This window comes from Megalobrama amblycephala, linkage group LG24 (genome assembly GCF_018812025.1).
Source record: "Megalobrama amblycephala isolate DHTTF-2021 linkage group LG24, ASM1881202v1, whole genome shotgun sequence".
In the NCBI taxonomy this organism is placed as follows: Eukaryota; Metazoa; Chordata; class Actinopteri; order Cypriniformes; family Xenocyprididae; genus Megalobrama; species Megalobrama amblycephala.
In genome coordinates, this window is record NC_063067.1 from 14,373,381 (window position 1) to 14,396,958 (window position 23,578).

Here is a 23,578-nt window from a genome sequence, read left to right on the forward strand (position 1 = left end):
ACTCTAAAGAGGCCCACTAAGTAATGAACAGCCAAGAGGGCCAGTGGGGATAAATTTAATGCACTCTGTTTCCACCCATCATCTTTTTAGTCAGTCATGTTGATCTTCATTACTCACTGATTTTTCCCTTCCTTCTGTCCTCCACATTATTATCATTATTAGATATTCCTTTTCAATCTGTCTTTCTTTTTTTTTATAACGTTTCTTCATCCACAGCTTCGTTACATCCTTCAGTAATTTTAAATCAGTTTAAAATCTTTCTGCTTTCTGAAACACATACATTCCACTTCCACTTCATCTTCTCCAAAAATAATAACAAAACAAGCACACGTCATGTTCATTCAATATCAAATCACAAGTAGTTCATTTTCACTTCTGTTTCTATGGCAATGGGTAGCTCTGTGGAAAAGTCAAACCATTGGCAAATAATTAACCCTTCTTGTGGTTTAGTTTGACACTGACGCAGTAAAGTCGTGATGTGGAGCCCACAGAGACAGATGTTGGAGTTTAGATTCTTTTACATGTATTTATTTATTCTTTTATCTAATATTTGTATTTTTTTGGTTTTGTTTTTTGGTTCATTTTTTGCCAAACATCATCTGTATCCCTGAAAGTCTCAGTGAAATTACAAAATAAGATGCAGCCAAATGCTCCACTGTTACTTATATATGTTTTCAGCCAAATTCGATTTTAATTTGTTGCAAAATTTGAACCGCCTCAGAAGGCGAGAAATATTCCTCTGAGTCAGATCAGCTCATGGTCAAGATACAGCCGATTAGATACAGATGAAACAACATTCTCCATCACACATACTGATGTAACACATATATATGTGTAAAGTCTCTTGCATTTGAATCAGTCCCTGAAGAAACTAATAATTGAATAATACATGAGCATGCGAATATGTGTTTGTGTTTGTCAGTGCCTGAACGAGAGCAAAAGTTGTGTGGCTACACTGCTATAGATCTCAAAGGGCAATTGTTTGAAAATGTTTATCTACTTAGCTTGATATCACTACCCAGCATGCCTGTTTCACACTGTATCTCTGAAAAAAAAACCTGCGAAAACGTGTTTGCTTTCATCTGGTGCCACAAAAGAACTCAGCGCTTGATTCCTTGAATTCATTGGTTATTTTGCACTTGTGGAGGAGAATTTAAGCTTTTTTTTCTTAGTCCAAAAATACATGCTGACTCTTTCACCAGGTGATCAACTGCCGCTGTGAATTTGATGTCGTCGATGCAGCAACATACTGATGAAGAACTTTCTCTCATTAGCGCATATGTCTCTGAACATCTCCTGCAGACAAGTGCATTCATCTTGTTCTGCTTAAATGCTACTACTGCAGTCAGAGTACAGAAACTCATAAATCTCCAGAGAACTGTTGCTCTGTCAACTTTTATTCAGCCTGGCAATTCAGCACTATCACAGAGGAGCTGAAGCCCAGCTCACACTGTGATCACGACACTGTTCAACTTTTGCTCGACTGAGATTATTGCCATAGTAACCAGGTGTGAAATCCTCCAGGTTTTCTCCAGGATTTATGGATTGTGGATTTCTGAGTTTAGTCAAATGGTTTGGTATGTTATCAATCTGTCGGCAGGGAATAGTTGTGGTGTAAATGGTTGTGGTAATGTGTGTCTGCACATCCAGTGTTCTTTGCAGCCTATTACAATACAGATTTCTTCAAAGCAGCTTCACAGTAATAAATGGGAAAATAACGGTGTTAATGTTGTAAAATTCATCAATTATGAAATGAGTAAAATTCAGCTATAGAGCAGCTCTACAGAAGATAGTGTCATTGTTCGCCTCAATTTATTTTAGTGTTGATTCAATTTAGTTCGAATTGCAAAGTTTTTGTTGCAAAGTATTTTGTTTTTTGTTTTTTAAATAAATGAAGCCTCTACATACTTGCATGAATACTAATAAATAAAAAACTAAAATAATTTAAAATGCAAGTCAATTTAGGCATCACAATATTATAATGTACACTACAAATATACAGTGTATATGTATATATCTATATATCTATATATAAGGACCACATGGTCATGAAGCAAAGTAACTATATATATATGTATATGTGGGTCAATGTCATGACGGGTATTTTTTTTTTGTCCAAAGGCAAAAAAACAAAGATGGTGTGACATCCAAAGTATGTAAGGTAGTACAAATATATCTCTTTTATTGAATCCAAAAGGTTTTTATTATATTTTGCTACATATAAAGGCCTTTAAAGATTTTGAAGTATCAAAAGTCATGTGGTTTAACCGTCCAAAGGCCAATACAGCCATTTCATTTGTGATTAAAATATCTTAAAATGTAATAAATGTAATATATTTTTTATTCTGGCATGATTTTATAACGTCATATATCAACATAGTGCAAAATGGTGTAGAAGTCGTTGCTTTGTTATGAGAAAGAATGTCCGGAAAAATGAATTTCATTGATGTCATTCGGAGTAACCAATATAAAGGGACTATTTTGGATCAAGTCATGTGGTCAATATCATGTGATAGGATGTGACATCATTCAGACACCTGCAAAGGACCACATGGTCATGAAGCAAAGTAACTAACTCTCTCTTAACTATTTTAAAAAAAATGAATGTTTTCACTTGCTCATACGCATATCCCGAAACATAAGGTCATTCGTATAACTGCTATAAAACATGAAAAATGTTGTAATATTTAAATATTTAAAAACTTGTACTAAATGTAAAATGTTTGATTGTCCTTTGGCTAGATAGCTAGCAAGCGAACTAACTAGCTAGCTAGATATCAGCCTGTTAGCATTGTTTGAAAATATTGTCATTTGGTATAACCAAAAGTGTAATTCGGTAAAAATTTTGTCCATCTTGTAAAAAATGATAAAAGCAGTATTAGTTGATTTAAAAAAACACAATCTCTTTCTTAACATGTAATAGAACTTCAAAATTAATTATATCTCCATTATGTTTTTTTTTTAACTTTTAAAAAAAAAACCTTATTCGCCAATTACCCATATATTGAAAAATATATATATTGATATTAGCTAAAGATTGCATTTATCAGTGTTGTTAAATTGGTGGCGCTTTTGAAGATGAACTTTTTGTGACCAGCAAAGGTCATCTACATGTAAAAATAGGGGAAATGAGCACATAAAATAAAATATCTAATATCAACCGATATCATTACATTAAAAAAAAATGTAATATTGACCAGTAACCAATATGGTACTAATCCAATATTGCATCCCTGGGAATTAAGGCTAATAATCCCTTAAAAATATAATTGTACAAGTTAGACATGCATTTTTAAATGAACATGTTTTCAAGTAAAATCAATAAGCTCAGAAGCTGTGGTACAAACAACTGTAGGATTCACACAGTCATCAGACATCACATGTGTAAATATTGGGAGTTTGAGACAGTAATGGTGGATGTGTTAATGCCCTAAGTATAGTAGTTTCCTAATATGCACACCTTTAAATGAGTCTCATGAGTCTCTTGTCAGTCTGTCTCCGTCGCACACTCGCACAAGCCAGTGAACAGAAGAAAGCTGCTTAGGGTGATACTGCAGAGGAGAGCCAGTCGTGAGGATGGCACACACACACACGGCTGCCACCCGCCCACGCACCATCCTCATCCTCATCCTCATCACAGTCTTTCGCTTTGACCCCACAGACACTTGCTGCTGTAAGCTGATTATTGTACAAAAGTATATGTGTGCTGATACTCAGCAGTATTTACTTTTTAAGTAGGAGCTGAATGTTTGGTGTTCCTACAAGCCCCTTTTAGTAGTGTTAGTGGTTGACAGTCTATATGTGTGTGTATTTGTGTGTGTGTGGCACTGATTCGCTTCATCATGCTCTTCTGCTCCAGATGGTGGAAGCTGAAAAGGCGGATTTCTCTGTGGCTCAGCTCTGAGATTAGTCTCATTTCCATCTTTCTGCTCATTTAACGGCTTTGGTGTAGATGTGTTTGTATACATGGGTGTTTCTTCGAGTTCAGGCACTTGTATGTCCCAGGGGTTGATTTTTATTCATACTAAGAGATTGCAACTTTTTAAAAAATATTTTTGTTAAATGAAGATGACATTAAAATGGCCTCATAAACTTTTAACCCTGCCTTGGCTACTTTTCAAACTTCTTTTATGGTCTGTATAGGTTTAATTGTCTTCACCTTGTCCCAGACCCAGACTTTCAAAATTCCAATCATTAATTTTTAAAAACTATGATAATCTCTAAGCAACGACTGTACAAAGCTTAAGCTATTTCAATATTTATTGTGTGAACATTTTTAACACTGCTATTCAACAGTTTAAAAGAAGTCACTTATGCTCACTAAGGCTGCATTTATATGAACAAAGATACAGTAAAACCTTAATTTAAAATAACTTTTTTTTAATTATTATTTTAATCTATTTTAAAATGTAATTTATTCCTGTGATGGCAAAGCTGAATTTTCAGCATCATTTCTCCAGTCTTCAGTGTCACATGATCCTTCAGAAATCATTCTAATATGATGATTTGCTGCTCAAGAAACATTTATTATTATTATCAATGTTGAAAACAGTGCTGTATATTTTTGTGATAACCATGATGCTGTTTTTCAGGATTTTTAGATGAATATAAAGGTCAAAAGAAAAGCATTTATTTGAAATAGAAATCTTTGTAACATTATAGTGCCTTGACTGGCACTTTTGATCTTTACTGTCACTTTTGAATTAATGCATGTTGGCTGAATATTAATTTCTTAAAAATAGATAAATAAAAACACTTATTCACCCAACTTTTGATTGGTAGTGTACACTTTTACACAAAGACTCATAGTTACAGTGTGATTTCCATCATGACCAACAATTTTGCCACTAATAAATTTTTCAATTATGCATTTTTGACTAATTATGCAAAAAGTGTGTAAATATACAATTGTGTGAATTTAGCATACATAAAAAAAATGCTAGCTATGGTATTAGCCTTATTGTAGCAAGACAAAAAGAATTCAGCCATTTGTAAAAGGTGATTTGAGATCTGTGGGAAATAAGATTTGTTCATGATAATATAAAGTAAAAAAGTTTTATTAAAAGTTAGTGTTCTTGGTTACCAAGGAGACAACTGGCAGTGAAGAGCTAAGATGGAATTTTGAGGCATATAAGTAAACAAATATTGGCAAATACCACCTGTGAACAATTATTATTTTTTTTTTAAATTAAGCTGTAATTTTTGTCAAATGATGCAAAAAAGTATTAAAATATTACTTTACTGTGTGTTCAGGATAAATAACACTGTAGCTAAAAAAAATGTCTTAGTAAGACAAGAAGAAAGTGTGCCATTGTATTCCAAATATGTCATTTCCACTACAGAAAGGTGCTGAAAATAATATTTGTTCATGACATTGAGAAGAGAAATGATAGAATTCTGTGTTGCATGTCTTCTGTTAGACATTGCTAGTAGACAAATAAACAGGTGAGAGTGTGAAAAATGTTTCAAGAGTGTATATTATAGGCCAAAAGTGTCAAAAGTAGAAAAAACACCCATATATATCTGTGTGTGAGTGTGATTGTGTTTCTGAGCTCTTCAGCCTTACAGGAGAGGTTTATTTGGCTTGTGGCACAGTTCCTTTCATATTATACTCTCTCATCTCTTTCCTCTCTCAGACTCTCTCTTTCTCTCCGCCTTATGTTCTATTCTCTCTGTCATATTGTTACTGAGGCAGATACGATAGCCCAGTAGACCTGACTTCCCTGAATACATCTCCCATAGCGCCAATTTACACTCTCCCAGATGACCGTGGTCTATGCGCTTAGTGTTGCGCCCACCCATTCTGTCTGTCTCAACCCAAAGGTATGCTCTCCTTTCATTACCCACACTGACAGAGACGAGGACATTACCCATGATTCCCCTGGTGCACCTCATACAGATGCTTGCAGTTGTTCAGAGGGATGGGGATCTCCGTAGGACCAAGAAGGATTGGATAGGAGTGTAAGAAATACACTACCTGTTCAAATGTTTGGGGTCAGTAAGGGTTTTTGTTAACACTGTATTTTAATGTGATGTATTACATGTAACTACCTGTACTTATTATAGTAATAACAGTAAATTATGCATAATTACAAGTAACTAACCCTAAACCAAACCCTAACCCTAACCGTAACTCTATTGTAAGTACATGTAGTTAATTAATATTACTCAGTACTTATTTGAGTAAGTACAATGTAACTACGTCACCTTAAAATAAAGTTTAACCAGGGTTTTTTTTTGTTTTTTTTTTTGAACAAATGAATACTTTTATTTACCAAGGATTAGGGGTGAGATTAAAAGAGAACTCAATTCAGTACTCGCGTACAGAGCACACACCCGAAGTGCAAACACACAGAGAGATGTGTTTCAGATAGCACCAAACATCGAATTAATTCCTCTTTCACGTCTCCTTGCGCTTGAACTGACACATACACACAGAATTATGTCAAAATAACTGTCAAAAATTCTTGTAAACAGTCATTTATGTCTTAAGTAAATGTAAATAGTTGAGAAAGAAATCAGATGTGTATCATTATATTAGATCCATGCATTAGGTCTTAAAGTGTCAGCAGCTTTAAGTACCTGCTGCTGTCTATGTTATTAATGTTAATAAAACAACAAAACACAGCTTTAACGAAGATTAATCTGTATTTAATTTATGCAGTGAACACTATACAGTTATTTTACATTTATTTATTACATTTCTGTACCTGAATACTACTGTTAGACTTTACTTTATTTGTTACAAACTTTATCTATGCATGTAATTTTTTGTGTATTTGTTCTTATGTTATTACTGACTGCTCACTTAATAGAAAAATATTAAGCAGCACAACTATTTTCAACATTGATAATAATAAAAGTTTCTTGAGCAGCAAATCAGCATATTAGAATGGAAGGATCATGAGATTGAAGACTGGAGTAATAATGCTGAAAATTCAGCTTATTTTTCAGCTAAAATATTTTTAAAAATATACAAAAATAAAAACACTTATGTAAAATTGTAATCACATATATATATATATATATATATATATATATATATATTTTATTAATTTTTTTTATTTTTTTTTATAAATAATAGGGCCGCGGGGTCATCAGAAGTTGACGTTATTTGATTGAGCAGTACACGTATGTCTTCCTTTTGATTCTGTCCTTGTGTCTCAGGAGAGGGAGGAGCTAAAACCCCAGAAAAGGAACAATTTAAAGGTGCCCTAGAACCAGTTTTTACAAGATGTAATATAAGTCTAAGGTGTCCCCTGAATGTGTCTGTGAAGTTTCAGCTCAAAATACCCCATAGTTTTTTTTTAAATGAATTTTTTTAACTGCCTATTTTGGGGCATCATTAACTATGCACCGATTCAGGCTGCGGCCCCTTTAAATTGCGCGCTCCCTGCCCCCCGAGCTCTCGACTATAATACAGTGCATTTACAAAGTTCACACAGCTAATATAACCCTCAAATCATGTCGGATCATGTGAGTATAGTATTTATTTGGATGTTTACATTTGATTCTGAATGAGTTTGAGGCTGTGCTTCGTGGCTAAAGCTAACATTACACACTGTTGGAGAGATTTATAAAGAATGAAGTTGTGTTTATGCATTATACAGACTGCAAGTGTTTAAAAATGAAAATAGCGACGGCTCTTTTTTCTCTGTGAATACAGTAAGAAATTATGGTAACTTTAACCACATTTAACAGTACATTAGCAACATGCTAACGAAACATTTATAAAGACAATTCACAAATATTACTAAAAATATCATATAATCATGGATCATGTCAGTTATTATTGCTCCATCTGCCATTGTTCGCTATTGTTCTTGCTTGCTTACCTAGTCTGATGATTCAGCTGTGCACAGATCCAGACGTTAATACTGGCTGCCCTTGTGTAATGCCTTGAACATGAGCTGGCATATGCAAATATTGAGGGCGTACATATTAATGATCCCAACTGTTACGTAACAGTGTTATGTTGAGATTCGCCTGTTCTTCGGAGGTCTTTTAGGGTGCGTTCACACTTGTCATGTTTGGTTCAATTAAAACGAACCCTGGTGCGATTGCTAGGTTAGTGAGGTTCATTTGAACATATGTGAACGCTGCCATCCGAACCCTGGTGCGCACCAAACAAGCGGACCGAGACCGCTGAAAAGATGGGTCTCGGTCCGCTTCCAAACGAACTCTGGTACGGTTCGAATGATATATGAACGCAGCACGGACCAAAGACATGTAACCGAACCAAAAACAGGAAGACGAGACCCTAAAAAGGACAGAATCCTCACGCATGTCGGTTTTTCTTGTCATAGTCGCGAGTTTGCCCATGACAGGCATCAGACGCGCGTCTCCATGCAGCAGATCATTTGTGTGTGTGACGGATGGATTCCCGCCGGTGTTTTGACTACTTTACACATTTTATAAGCTCTTCACGAGTTCCCAGCTGGCCAAAATACCATCACATGCAGGCTACGCACCGCTACGCACACACAACGAGCGCATTTACCTCAGAAAACAGCACTGTTTTGGATGTTCGGTAAGTTCCGTCTCAAAATAGGCAATGCGTCATAAAATCCGACCAATCACGTTGTGAATGTATCCCTATGCCTTAAGGTTCGGTATCTTTTGGTTCGGTGATAAAATTGCCAATGTGAACGCTAACCGGACCAGGACTAAATGGTTTTTTTCTTCTTTGGTCCGGACCAAATGAACCAAACGAACCGAACTACAAGTGTGAACGCACCCTTAAACAAATGAGATTTACACAAGAAGGAGGAAACAATGGTGTTTGAGACTCACTGTATGTCATTTCCATGTACTAGTAAATTCAATTTTTGATTCTAGGGCACCTTTAAAAAATGAAAAAGACTTCTTGTCTGTCCTCAACTTCCTTCTTCTTCCCTCATTACCGGTGCAGTTCTCCATTTTATTAAGAGTGAGCCACTGGGAGCAAGAGGGCTGTTGGGTTATTATATTTCTATTTAGTCTGCAGCTTATCTTGGCTCGGCAAATTGAGCATCATTAGCATGTTTATTCTGGATGAATGTGATAAAATTGTAGGTGGATTTAATTCTTCCCCTCCAAATGATTTTGCTAAAAAAAAGGCACATAAAGGTGCATTAATAAATAAACAATACGTTTGGCATTCACACAACATGAAACATGTATATTTTCTTTTTACAAGTAAAAAAACGAATGATTTTATGGGTCGTGCAGCAGTAAACACTCGCTTACCCTCAATCTCTTTGACATGCACATATTCACTCACACACTGAATAAACTGTTTGAAGAGAGCGCACTGTGTAGTCCTGCCAATGCGTCCAAATATACCTCATAGTGTAACGCCGTGTACTGCCAAAGATGGGCTCTTTTGTTGTATGACTACGATGTAAATTACGTAAAAACTCTGGGGTCACTGTGTACGCCTGTCCAAATTTGGACTAACCAGCCAGCACTCTAACCTAATTAAAAACATGCACATACTCACTGAGTCACCAGTGGATGTGGGAGGGAAGAGATATATCTAAGGTATTTCTATGGCACTCACATTTGCTGTAATCTCATCAAACCCTATGAATGTTTGATATAAAAAAACATGCATGGCTCAGCACTTTCACAAAAAAATTAACAATGCAAAAACTCCCATTTCACAAAATGCTTCTCCTTCTCTTTTTTCTTCTGCCATGGAGGTCTAAGGCAGCCCATAGAACTTCTTGCGGGAAAGTTCTGAAATTTGGCACACAGATAGAGGACAGTCTGATCTGTTACCATAGCAAATTTGGAGTCTCTAACTTAAACCCTCTAGCGCCACTAACTGACCAATTTTGAGCTGATGTTTATGCTAATATCTTATGAACCATAGTCATTTTCATGGATGTGAACATGCCATTTTTTGCTAGCTTTGGAGCTTGACAGACTGTTTGTATGGAAAAGAGTTGCATGAAAATTCAGCTAAACTTCTCCTTTGGTGATTTACAGAAGAAAAGTCATATAGGTTTGGAACAACATGAGGGTTCCTTATTTTTACTATATGTGACCCTGGACCACAAAACAATTCATAAGGATTTTTAAATTTATACATCATCTGAAAGCTGAATAAATAAGCTTTGATGTATGGTTTATGATAGGACAATAACTAGGGGTGTAACGATACGCTCAGGTCATGATACGGTACGTATCTCGATACGGAGTTCACGATACGATACGTATCACAATATTTTGAACAAAATGAAACTGAAATTCAAACAAGATTTATTCAAAAAACATGAACAAATTTCAATCATTTTCCTTGTTGTACATACAAGATCACATTTCAAGGTTTAATAAAAACCTTCTGTATTCAAATTAACAGTTGAATAGGGCTGTCTGTCACTGAAAATTTTTTTTAAATTTAACATGAACTTAGAATTATGAATAGGGGCCGTTCACATATCGCGTCTAAAAACGCGTGGAAGGCGCGGCCGCACCGCTTCTCCTTCTTTCCAAAGCGCTTGCGCTCCCGTGGCGTCGGTCGTTGCTATGCAACCATGAACTGAGCTCTCCAAGAGAATCAGGATGTTTCTGCAAAGGATAAATGATTTCTAGCCCTTGCATTAGTTTTACTATGAGATATATTATTTAAAACCACTGGAGATAAGATATAAAAACCACCATGTACAGCTATGGTCAGCTGTTCGGCTGAGCTTTTGATGTTTTGTTACGGAAAGGCCATAGCTGATCGGTTGATTCTTGTCACACGACCTGCGGTGCACTTGCGGCATTCTGAAAAGTTGAGAATTGCATGCGCGTCGCGGCCGCGTTGATCCCAGCCTGCCGCGCGGCTACATTTGAAAAAAATAACTGACTTGCACGCGGAAAAGACGCAATATGTGAACGGCCCCACAGAACTTCTTAAAGCAAAGCATCGCAAGCGTCTTTTGCTTTTCTGTGAGCACAGCTGTTGCTGTGCACTGCAATGAAAGAAAGCCACGACTTTTCTCACGCGACCATGCAAGAGACTGACGTGAGAAACGTTTAAACCTGCTTGCAAGATTCAATGTGTGCCCGAAACACTTACTAAACTAGAGAGCTGATTGAGACACACCATTTATATGCGGTGACAACCGGCTTCTCTCACTGCCACCTTGCAGAGTAGGTCACGTCGGCAGCTCAACCAATAAGATTAAACTGCCGTCATATCGTAAAAGTATCGCCATCACTCTACGATGCATATCGTAACATGTTTGCAACGCGAAATATCGTACTACGATAAATCGTTACACCCCTAACAATAACTATTTGAAAATCTGGAATCTGAGGGTGCAAAAAAAAAGTATTTAAAGTTGCCCAGAAGTCCTTAGCAATGCATATCCACGCACAAAACATTTTTTTTTTTAAATTATATTTACGGTAGGAAATTTACAAGAAATCTTAATGGAACATAATCTTTACTTAATATCCTAATGATTTTTGGCATAAAAGAAAAATTGATAATTTTGACCACACAGTGTATTGTTGGCTATTGCTACAAATATACCCCTGTGACTGGTTTTGTGGTCCAGGGTCACATATATGATTTTTTTCCCCTTGTGAACTAGTATTTTAAGCTGGTTGTTAAATATAAATCTATCCTCATGCACTGTATTCTGAAGTGATGACAAAAGCTTTTGTTAACAGCTTTGCAAGCTAGACAGAATATAACAGGAGACATTGACATGTATGCAGATGTTGAACAGAAAGTGGGATTTATTGCTGTCACTCAGATGTTGTCTTTTTATATGAAAATCACAGATCCAATCAGATTCTACTCTATTCCAATTTTAGATTGCTTTGCTTCCAGACATCATATGGTAGCACTCAGCATGACAGCAACTTTCAGTGGAGCATCACTGACTGCTTAGCCTTTCATTATCTCTCTCTCTCTCTCTCTCTCTCTCTCTCTCTCTCTCTCTCTCTCTCTCTCTCTCACACACACAAACTACTTGTTCAACCCCTTCCACCACACTTGCTCCATAAATTGCTACTCCATATGATTCTCACAGGGGAGCAATAAGTGGTGCCCTGGGTCTTATGTAGCAGCATTTCTTTAATAAGGTATTTTCCTCTCCTTTGTGCAAAGTGGGATGAGCTTCATTAGCTTTATCTCAGTTTGGTTTATAGGTGTATGTGAGTGTATGCCCACGTTCGTAGTCTTGTGTAGGCACACCTTTGACTAAATAGCAGATCTACAGTAACCACTTGTTTTTGTTGTTGTTGTTTTTGTATGTGTGTTTACATGCTATTTAGGAGCAGGGTTATGTAAAATTAATTATACCATAATAATAGGCCAGTGTGGAAAAAAAAATATTTAAAGAATGGCAAGGCAGCATCTATAAATGTTGCACAGAAAACATTTATTTTAGTGTTGTATTTAGAAAACTTGAAAACCACCTGACTAATATTGTGAAGGTCCCCTGAATGTGTCCTGTGGTATCTGGCACCAAGACCTGCAAGTTGCGAGGTGGAGCCTCCATCGATTTTGGTCCAACACATCACATAGATGCTCAATTGGATTGAGATCTGAGGAATTTGGAGGCAAAGGCAACACCTTGAATTCGTTGTCATGTTCCTTAAACCATTCCTGAACAAATTTTGCAGTGTGGAAGGGTGCATTATCCTGCTAAAAGAGAGCAATGGCATCAAGGAACACCATTGCCATGAAGGGGTATACGTTAGAGGTCTGCAATCCCACGGCAGAGTGCGTCCCGGGACAAGTTTTAAAATGATGTAGATGTAGGAGAGAAGATACTGATATGTGTACAGGAAGCAGGAAAAAGAAATTTATTGTGGGCTCCCGCAAAATATAATTATCTAATAATAACAGCATGCACAAGTCTGTAACTGGAGATCTCAAGTGCTGTTTGTGCAGAAATTGTAAAAATAGACTATAGACACCAGAAAAAGACAATCTAATGGGACTGAAAAACCAGCATAGCCCTCTTTCAAAGGGCTTTTTTGGGCAGGAATGGGACAAAACATGAAAGTTTTGGGCTGAAGTGGGATAAAATCTAACATTTTTGGTAAGAGCAGTAGATAACCTTGTGGGAGCAGAACTTAAAAATCCATCCTGCGCAGACCTCTAGTGTATATGGTCTGCAACAATTTTTAGGTTGGTGGTACATGTCAAAATAACATCCACACGAATGCCAGGACCCAAGGTTTCCCAGCAAGACATTGCCTAGATCAACACGCTGCTTCTGCCGGCCTGCCTTCTTTTCATTATGCATCCCAATGCCATCTTTTCCCCATGTAAATGACACCTGTACCTGGCCATCCACCTGATCTAAAAGAAAATGTGATTCATCAGACAAGGCAACCTTCTTCCATTGCTCCATGGTCCAGTTCTGACACTCACATGCCCATTCTAGGTGCTTTTGATGGTGAACCAGTCTGTGGCTATGCAGCCCCATGTGCAGCAAACTCATATGCAATATTCATCAGACGGTCAGTGAACGGCCTGTAGTGCCACATGAAGCATGTGCATGCTAACATGTGACTCATTTGAAACATGCATGTCCATCATCTTTGATTCATGTTTCTGTAGCTTCACATGTTGAGATATGCAGTGCTTCATTTATTATTGAAAGACATGTGTTTTGACAGTGCTGTCACGTGCACTTTTGAGAGCTTGTTAATGTGTGTTAACGGGTTATCACAGACCACAGTGAACATATTGAAAATGAGTGCTGTCTCACACACACGGTTATCTGAAGTTTCTTCATATCAATATTTTTGCGCTTCTCTCACCGCATTGCAGCTCTGCTGTTGTGCTATAGTTAACTCTAATGTATATTTCATGTACTTATTTCCCCTGCCTCGCTGATTGTAACGCTGAGTGGGTGGTGAATCTTTTTCTCTGAGTGCCATATTACTCACAGATAAACACACACTCAGCCTTCACTCACTGTACATATTGCATACAGCATTAAATATGATATTTAATTACTCGTAAAGTAATGTGAGCTAATATGAGATGGCCAACGCATGAACACACCCCCACACAAAGTTACTCGCATGTCCACACACACAGAAACACAGCTGTGGTTATGGTAGGAGGGTTCCTTATGTCTCCACTGTGAGGTTCCTATATTTAGAAAGGTCTGTAATTGGTGTTCAGGGCTTCACAAACACTAAATAGTCACCAGGGGGGCATGGGGGTGGGGCTAAGGGCGCCATAGGGAGAAATGAAATGATTCATCTCTCTGATCCATTTTCAGGAAATACTAATATCCACCCTCCTAAAAAGAGGGTTGTAATCATCATCAAATGCTTTGTTGGTGCAAAGTGCAAAAAATAACCCGTAAAATGGTGAGTTCATCCTAAAATGGAAAATTGATCATAATTTACTCTCACGTTGTGCAAAACCTGATGTATCACGAATGGAGTATTTTGCTAAATGATGCATCACATAACAAATGAGAACCAATGGTGTTTGAGCGCAGTTTCATCTCCACATTCTTGGTGTCGCAGTACAATGATTTTGATTCAGTCCAGTGATTTCTGTAGATTATATTAGGGCTGGGAATCAATAAAGATGTCCCAATTTGATTAGATTCCGATTCACAAATTCTCAATTCGATTTGTTTCTCGATTCAATTAATTGAATTCAATGATTCAATTTCACTGCCCCACCACAAAAAAAAAATATATATATATAATACATGAATAAAATAGTTATTGTTTTTGTTGTTTTTGACCCATTTATCCCTGTATTATAATAAAAAAAAGGTTATGACACCAAAATTTTAGGTACCAGTGAAATTTAACAATTCTTGGTTCCGATTTCAATACCATAAAACCACCACCTAACTAATATACATTTCAAAGATTATTAAAGACAAGTAAACAGTCATTAACAAATAATTAAACTACAAGCAATAGCACAAATAAATACAATAGAACAAAGATACAACTGAAATAATCAGTGCTTTTAAGGTTTTTCAGGTAGGTCTAACAGTAGTTTTCAGGTACAGAAATTGAATTAAGCAATCAAATGTAAAATAACACTGTATATAATAACTATAATACAAATTAAATAAAGGTTAATCCTTATTAAAGTTACTAAAACATTTATTCAGTGAAGAGCAGTGAGTGATTTCTTTGTAGTTTGATTAACAGCAAACTTGCTGCTTTAGACAGCAGCAAGAATATTAGGCTGTTGTCACTTTATGAGCTGCACTGATCCAATTTAATGATACACATGCGTTGTCTTTCTCTACCGTTTCCATTCACTTAAGCCATAACGGACTATGGCTGCATCGAAATTGTGTACTCTCTTGAGTAGGTACTTATTTTGAATAAATGAATACTTCATGACTGCTAAAAAAGTATGTTCTACATATTATGAGTGTGTGTAGTATGAATGTAATCCGGACATACTACACTCACCAAGTTGTCATTATCATGTGACCTACCTACCAGCGTCAGTTGTGTCGCTTCACTGCCATTCATAAATCCTCTCCTGTGGCTTCATGGGATGGTAAAGAGTCCATCGTATGCACACTTCAGAATCTCGCCAGAAGAAGTAGGTCATCCGGGTACTTTTTGCGTACTCTTTTATGAGTACTGTGAATTCAGACATGCTAATTTTGTCACATACTGTTTTTCGCCTACTATATAGTATAGGGCTAGGCGATATAACGCATGCGATTGTCACGCGCATTTCGTCAGTAAAGCCGGTTCCCTGGTTACCGCTAAATCGCCATCACCTGCTTTCAAATGGAGCGGCATTTAATAGACAGAGCCGTAGTTCACTGACAAGTTCCGCAATATCGCGTTCATTATCGAAGGCGATTCATCTGCGATATGAACGTGATATTGCGTGGCTTGTCAGTGAACTATGGCTTTGTCTATTAAATGCCGCTACATTTGAAAGCAGGTGATGCCGATTTAGCGGTAATCAGGGAACCGGCTTTACTGACGAAATGTGCGTGACAATCGCATGCGATATATCGCCCAGTCCTAATATAGTAGGGAAGTCTGCAATTTTGGATGCAGTCTGTGTTTACTAGGATGCACATAAATGCTAGAATACTTGTGTGAATTTGTTCATTTAAGCGCAAGGACACATGAAAGAGAATTCATTTTATTATTTGCACTCTATCTGAGATGTGCAGATTTCATTACACCAGTAGGCAGTGACCAGTGACTCTTTGTGTATTATAAGTGAGTTATTTAATCATTCACTCAATAGATTTGTTCAAAAACAAAAGTAATTCATGGACCAAAACAAATCATATAATACATTTTGTTTCGGTTTTCAGTAACATTGTTACTTATTTTTAAATTGTGCATGGTTAACAAACATTTTGCACATTATTAAATTGGGAATACTCTTGCAACACCGAAACACTACAAATTTGAACGGTTGGAACTCAAAACTGTCTGGGAATAATGACCAGTGACACGAGGGTGATTAAAAGATGACAGATGAGCTGTCTCTTTAAGAGTGTAGACAAGATAGCTGATTATTGTGAAATTGCCCTACACCATCCAGTAGTGTGACGAGACATGTCGGTTCCAGTGTTGTGATTCTGGTTCTGTGGCTCTCAGGCTCCGAGTCACTTGAGATTTAGCCTGGCATCCTGTATGGCCAGTTCTGAGCATGTGCCAAATTTTTGCTGATTGATTTTTTTTTTTTTTTTTTTTTTTTTTTTTTGTCCTTAGCAGTAATAATTGTGTTGGGTTCAGGCCAAACGTAACCAGACAGACTCTTTAAGCCCTGTTCGGCACCAACCCCATTGAGACAGCTGCCTAAACAAGGCTACTTTCCCCTGCCTCTTTTTCAGTACAATTTAAAGCTTTGGTCACAGCACAGCGTTGCACGTTTGTTGTAATATATGCAGCTAGTCACCCATGCAGGGCAAGCCACTGCTTGTGTGGACTTTTAGCGTAATTATTTCCACTTTATTTCAGTTATTTATTACTTAACTAAAAGCATCGGATTGATTCCCTACTGTTTTCCAATTTCTTTCTCCCATTGCTCCTTGTCTTCAAAGATAACAGACAGGATTTTCTCTGTTGTTCCAAATGAGGGATGAATTTGACAGTCCATTTAATGGCTTACGTTCTGTCCTTTGCTTTAATGCAGTGCCAGGTAAATCAAGGGGGATCGTTTGTGCTTTCATCTCCACAATGCTGACGCATTCTGCCGGAGTGCATGAGTCAGCCTTCACTGCTCCTCTCCTCATCCTCAAGCTCAGTGCCAGACCTCAGTATAGCACTGCACTAAGGTACCATTCATCCCAGTGGTGTGTATTTAGCGCTCTGATTGGCCGATGTCTATAAGCCAAGGGTTTTAATTAGTGGATGTGGTTGAATGCGTCCAGACTGCAACAGCAGTGGCCCAGCATGTCCTGCAACCTGCTCCCTCATTACTGCACTGCAGAAGGGAAGCATGTGGTCAGTCAGCTCTAGATTTTAGGTTTTGTAGGGATTAGTACTGATAGATTTGTACTGATATGAAAAAATCTATCTGATGTCGATAGGCTGTTAATTATTTGCTAAAGATTACATTTAAAGTGTTATTAAATTGTTTTTTAAAGATTAACTTTAAGTGAGCATTAGATAAAAAAATAGACATAATTAGCATAAAACAGTTATCTCGATGAACAGCTAAACAGATTATTTTTTTTAAAATATCTAATATCATCCAGTAACCAATATTCTACCAATATATTTTGTATGCCTAATGTTTTGTCATTTTTTTAAAAGGTGCAATAAGTACGTGGGGTTACACTTTATTTTAAAGGTCCTTGGTGATTTGTATAATGCAAGTCAATGGCTACAGTCACTTTGAAGGTCAAAAAACATGTATAGGCAAAGCAAAATTAATACCTGTGGCTCCTGACGATTATGAAGCGAAACGATCAGTCTGTGCAAGAAACTGAACATTATTTACAACATGTACCTGTAATCCACAGCCTCGGCAAACAGTCCTGAGTGCGTTCATGACAGTTTGACAGTACTTACTTTTGCTTCTCCTGGATGCAGCAACCTATATGAGTGATCTCAATCGGGAACATTGGCTTTTCACAAATTTTCACAAAGCTCCCACTCATATGTCATTATGCGATAGGAAGCTCGAACTGCAGAGTGAATTCCATGGCCAAGGTGGAGCCGCTGGATCATGAGACCGAGGCGACGACAGAGGGAGTAAAGACAATGGGGAAGCCAGAGGGAAAGAGGAGCCCGGAGGAGCTGAAGGGGTGGAGGGTCGAGGGTTCCGAAGTCTGTGGCGGAGGCAGAGCAATGACTGATGAGGGACGAAGGAGACCGGAGGAGTCCTAATGGCTGTCGGACCATGGTGGAGCCAAGGGACTGCAGAGCCAGGGCGGAGCTGACGGGCTGAGGTGGAGTCGTGAGCCTTGAGGACCGAGGTAAAGCTGAGGTGACGAGCTGCTGATTGGGAATCCCGCCAAAGAGCCAAGGAGCTGGATGACACCAGTGGAGCCGGCGGATTCAGGGGACTGAATGGAACCAGGAAGTAGGGCGGCAGCATAGGAGGAGGTCTCCGGATGGGACCGAAGCATCCAGACAACCGGACAGGACCGGTGGGGAAGGTGTCGAATTGAGGGTGGGGACTCGGGAGGGAAATGGATCTGCGGACCAAAGGTCGATAAGGCAGTGGTCCCCACCTATCTCTGGGATGGACTGGGCAGCGCACCTCGACTTCAGGACAACACAGGTGGCAGACTCTAGTGTGTGGTCTGTGGTAGGCTTGGGCTCCTTCTCCACCTTGCAGATGGTGCTAGGAGAACCGCTGTGCAGCAACACGTACCCCAGATACTCCACCAAAGTCCTCTGCTCATGGAGGGGGAGACGCAGTGCTGGTAAGTTAATTTCTTTTTCTCTTTTTAAGGTTGGTTATTCTGTAATGAGTTGGTGTGATAAGCAACATGCACAAACATGGAATACTACAGTCTTTTATTATAAACGCAGGAGATTGTTAGAACAACACAGGAGAAAACAACACCTTTCGCATAGACAATATCCGACAGAGGACTGAACTGAACAGGGAGTATATATGCAGGAGATAACAATGAACTATATAAGACACAGCTGATAATAAGTAACCATATAAACAAACAGGGACATAATCAGAAACCAAGGAAACCAAAATTAAACAGAGCAGAGAAACAGGAACTAAGTTAAACAAAACAGAACATCAAAATAACCGTATCACCATAACCGTGACAAAAAGGTTTTTTTTTTTGTTTTTTTTTATTAAAACAGGAATATTCATACATAAAATCAAGGTTCTTATCAGAGAAAAAATGCTTGTGGCAGATGTTTGTGCAGGTGCTGGAGTGGAATAGATATCACTTTCAGATAAAATAGCTTGAATTCCCTCTTCAGCTCTCAGTAAAAGCTCAGCTGTTCCAGTAGCAATCAAGCAGTTACTCTAATCAACACCATGTATCGAGTTTACTGGTCTGAAATTTATTTCTTGTATTATAAAATTTTAGAAATGCATTACAATTCCCTTCGATCATTAAGAAATGACGAATTCTCCTCATATTTTTCACTTGGAGTGTATTTGAGGTAATAACATTGCTGCTTGTGCCATGAGACTTGAAGCCATCTGTCTGTTTCTGCTTGACTAGCTCAACACCCTCTCCTGTATGCCCCTGGAAAACATCTCTTAATGATGTAATCAAACTGACGATTAACCCACTTCCCTGAAGAGACTCTTATACACTCAGCCCTGTGGGGAAGTTATTCAGTTTAAAGTCTGTCTGTCTATCTATCAAATTGATTGTGTGTGTGTGTGTGTGTGTATATATATATATATATATATATATATATATATATATATATATATATATATATACACACCCTGACAAAAGTCTTGTCGCCTATCCAAGTTGTAGGAACAACAAGTTGATCATTTGGAATCAGAAGTGGCTTATATGAAAGGCAAAGGCCTCTAGATTATGCTTATTTTACCAAAATAAAATCTCATCATGCCTTGATTTTTAATTATTTAATTAGGACAGAAAGGTCAGACTTTGCTTAGACAAAAGTCTTGTCATTTAACAGAAATAATGCACAGTACAGAACGTAAAGTCATGGTGCAGTGGAAAAAGAATTAATATTGTGTATGACTCCCATGAGCTTGGAGGACTACATCCATACGTCTCAGCAATAACTCAAATAACTTATTAATAAAGTCATCTGGAATGGCAGAGAAAGCATTCTTGCAGGACTCCCAGAGTTCATCAAGATTCTTTGGTTTCATCTTCAATGCCTCCTCCTTCATCTTACCCCAGACATGCTCAATAATGTCCATGTCTGGTGACTGGGTTGGCCAATCCTGGAGCACCTTGACCTTCTTTGCTTTCAGGAACTTTGCTGCGGAGGCTGAAGTATGAGAAGGAGCGCCATCCTGCTGAAGAATTTGCCCTCTCCTGTGGTTTGGAATGTAATGGGCAGCAAGAATGTCTTGATACCTCAGGCTGTTGATGTTGCCATCCACTCTGCAGATCTCTCGTACGCCCCCATACTGAATGTAACCCCAAACCATGATTTTTCCTCCACCGAACTTGACCGTTTTCTGTGTAAATCTTGGGTCCATGCGGGTTCCGATAGGTCTTTTGCAGTATTTGCGACTATTGGGATGCAGTTCAATAGACGATTCATCGGAAAAATCAACCTTCTGCCACTTTTCCGCAGTCCATCCTTCCTGCAAGCTATGGGCCTTGACAAATGCAACACGATTTTTTAGTTGTCTTCTGTTTAATGCTTGTTTCTGAGCACTAATTCGGCCATTGAGACCACTGCATGACAGAATTCGACAAACTGTTTTTGTAGATACAGGGGTTTCTGGTGACCAGTCGTTATGTAGCTCTGCTGCAGTTGAAAAAGGGCTGGCCCTGGACTGTCGAACCAACAAACAGTCCTCTCGAACAGTTGTCTTATGGGGTCTGCCTGTCATGAACTTCACCAGTTTCTTCAAATCTTTTTCTTATCCTTTCCACTTGACGTTTAGATACATTAAAGATGTCTGCCACCTCAGCAGGAGACTTGGTCTTCAGGCTCTTGATGATCAGCACTTTGGTCTGTGGTTGAATCTTTGGCTTGCTGTCAGAGGTCAGGATGCATTTCAAATGAAGGTTGGGTGTGCTGGGGTTCTTCTACACACCTGGGAATGTGTTAATTACAGTATTTGTCACAGGTGACACTCTAATCTGTGATTGGTTGAATCCTTTAAAGATGACAAGACTTTTGTCTAAGCAAAGTCTGACCTTTCTGTCCTAATTAAATAATTAAAAATCAAGGCATGATAAGATTTTATTTTGGTAAAATAAGCATAATCTAGAGGCCTTTGCCTTTCATATAAGCCACTTCTGATTCCAAATGATCAACTAGAAAGTCAAGTTATTATTTGTTGTTCCTACAACTTGGATAGGCGACAAGACTTTTGTCAGGGTGTGTGTGTGTGTGTGTGTGTGTGTATATATATATATATATATATATATATATATATATATATAAATTCATGTCACTGTGACATCAGACTCATATTCTTGATCTCGGAGACATCAGTTGAAATTTTCTATTAGTGAGTTATCTCAGACCTCTTTAACATTCAAATTAAACTCTTGATCACATGCAAACTCATGCCGATACTTTCAAACTGGATGGATTGCAATGAAAATTTCATAAGAATTGAACAGAGCTCCATTTTTGTACGTTTCATGGAAAACCAAACTGTCATTTTGAGTTAACATTCTTCCACTCCACAAGAGTGAATCCAGACTTCCTGTGTTGAGCTTGAGACGTCATTGGTAGAGATTATGTGTTTTGTATTCCACTTGTGTTTTGTGCCCTTTTATAACACTAATGGTTTGCTTGTCCTGTAACTTCCTGTTTGTCTCACTGTTTATTTCTAGAGTGGAGAATGGCTATATGTGAAAGATTATGGGGCTGTTTTTGATGGATGTTTGTGATGCAGCATGGTATAAGTTTGTGTGCTGGTGAGGTCTAGCAGCATCTCTCACTGTGATTTAATCAGACATGTCACGAATTCCATCAGTACAAGTACTTTCTTCCAGTTCACGGTTGCCAGCAAAAACCTGAAAACATAGACCTCTTTCTTTCTTTCTTTCTTTCTTTCTTTCTTTCTTTCTTTCTTTCTTTCTTTCTTTCTTTTCTAAAACTTATTTCCTATGGAGGAAGCATTGTAAGGTTGTTCCTAAAGGTAGGCATCATAAAGAGAGAAATAGTTCATTATAATTTAGCCATCCTCATTTTATTGATTTTATTATACCTATATCACTTTCTGTTTTCCATGGAACACAAAAGGAGGAATTTGAATAAGTAGTTTACTCTACGCCTGGGGTCTCCATCCCTGCTTCTCGAGGGCTACCATCCTGCAAAGTTTAGCTCCAACCCCAATCAAACACACCTGAACCAGCTAATCAATGTGTTCATGGTTTAACACGTAAGTGTGTTGGAGCACGATTGGAATTGAATAGCCCTCCAGGAGCAGGATTCAATGCAATAGCAATGCACTGTATACTAAAGTCTTCAAAAAGCATGCAAAAGCAATATTCCAAATATTAAAGCCATACAATAGAGTTGTGTGACAAATAGAGTAAATTTAAGTTGTTATTCACTGATAGTAAGCGGTTCATCATTGCGATCACTTCATTGAATGAACTTGAGAATCGGATCATATAAATCATTCAGACCAGTTTTGTGAACTTATGTTCAGCCAATTGACCCTTCGCCGGGAGTTTGATTGACAAGCGATCTAACCAGTCATAACGCCGAAGCCATTTTGTCGGACAAAGCAGTCAGGAGTTTAACCTCGGTGGACTTAAACTTGAAAAATGATGTGTACTGACATCTTTCCGCGTTTGAAACAACATTCCTTCTGATGTTCATTCATGTTTATTTGATGCTATAAATTAACTAGTAGGAAGAGATGATCAGTTCACGAGCCGTTTAAGCTGAGGCGCTACAGAAATCTGTCACGGCCATGGTCACGACACATTAAAGAGCCACAAAACATTTTTTATTGTTCGAAATGTATTAATAAATTATACAATTTGAAAGCTGGGACTTTGTTTAATATGATTTTGCTGTTTTTTAATCATCTAAAACATGCTGTGATTTATATTCCAAAGCAAATTATATAATACGATTAATGTCAAGCATGTAAAACATGCACAAACTGTGCATATTTTAGTTTGTGCTGTACAAGACATACGTGAGTTTATTTGTATAGTGCCCCTTTTCCACGTGTCAGTAGTTTCTGTTTTGCTTTAAATTTGTTTAGGCTTGGCATTTATAATAAATGTTGTTTATAATGAATGCCACTATAATTGTTTTTATTTTAAACCTATATTTTTTTATTCCTTTTCTGTTCTGAAACTGAATACAGTTGCATTTAAATGATTTGTTGTGGAGTAAGGGGAACTAAAATACATGATTAAAGATTTATAATGTTTGTACAGATTTAATTTTATTTAACGGTATTTCACATTTCTGAATTTAATAATAAAATTTGTATTATACACCGGTATGACTCATCTGTGTATTTTTTTTCTCTCAATGCAAT

General features: G+C 37.7%; 1 protein-coding gene across 4 annotated transcripts in view; it reads left to right on the forward strand.

Moving 5' to 3' along the window:
- The window catches only part of klhdc8b (kelch domain containing 8B), a 136,214-nt gene that overhangs the window by 41,066 nt on the left and 71,570 nt on the right, over positions 1-23,578 (forward strand). The window contains exon 2 of one of the 4 annotated variants that reach the window (XM_048178167.1): positions 17,102-18,842. The exons of the other annotated variants lie outside the window; for them this stretch is intronic. Coding sequence (XP_048034124.1) covers positions 18,659-18,842 — 184 coding nt within the window. The 5' untranslated portion in view covers positions 17,102-18,658. The remainder of the gene's footprint in view (positions 1-17,101; positions 18,843-23,578) is intronic. 4 annotated transcript variants of the gene reach the window in all.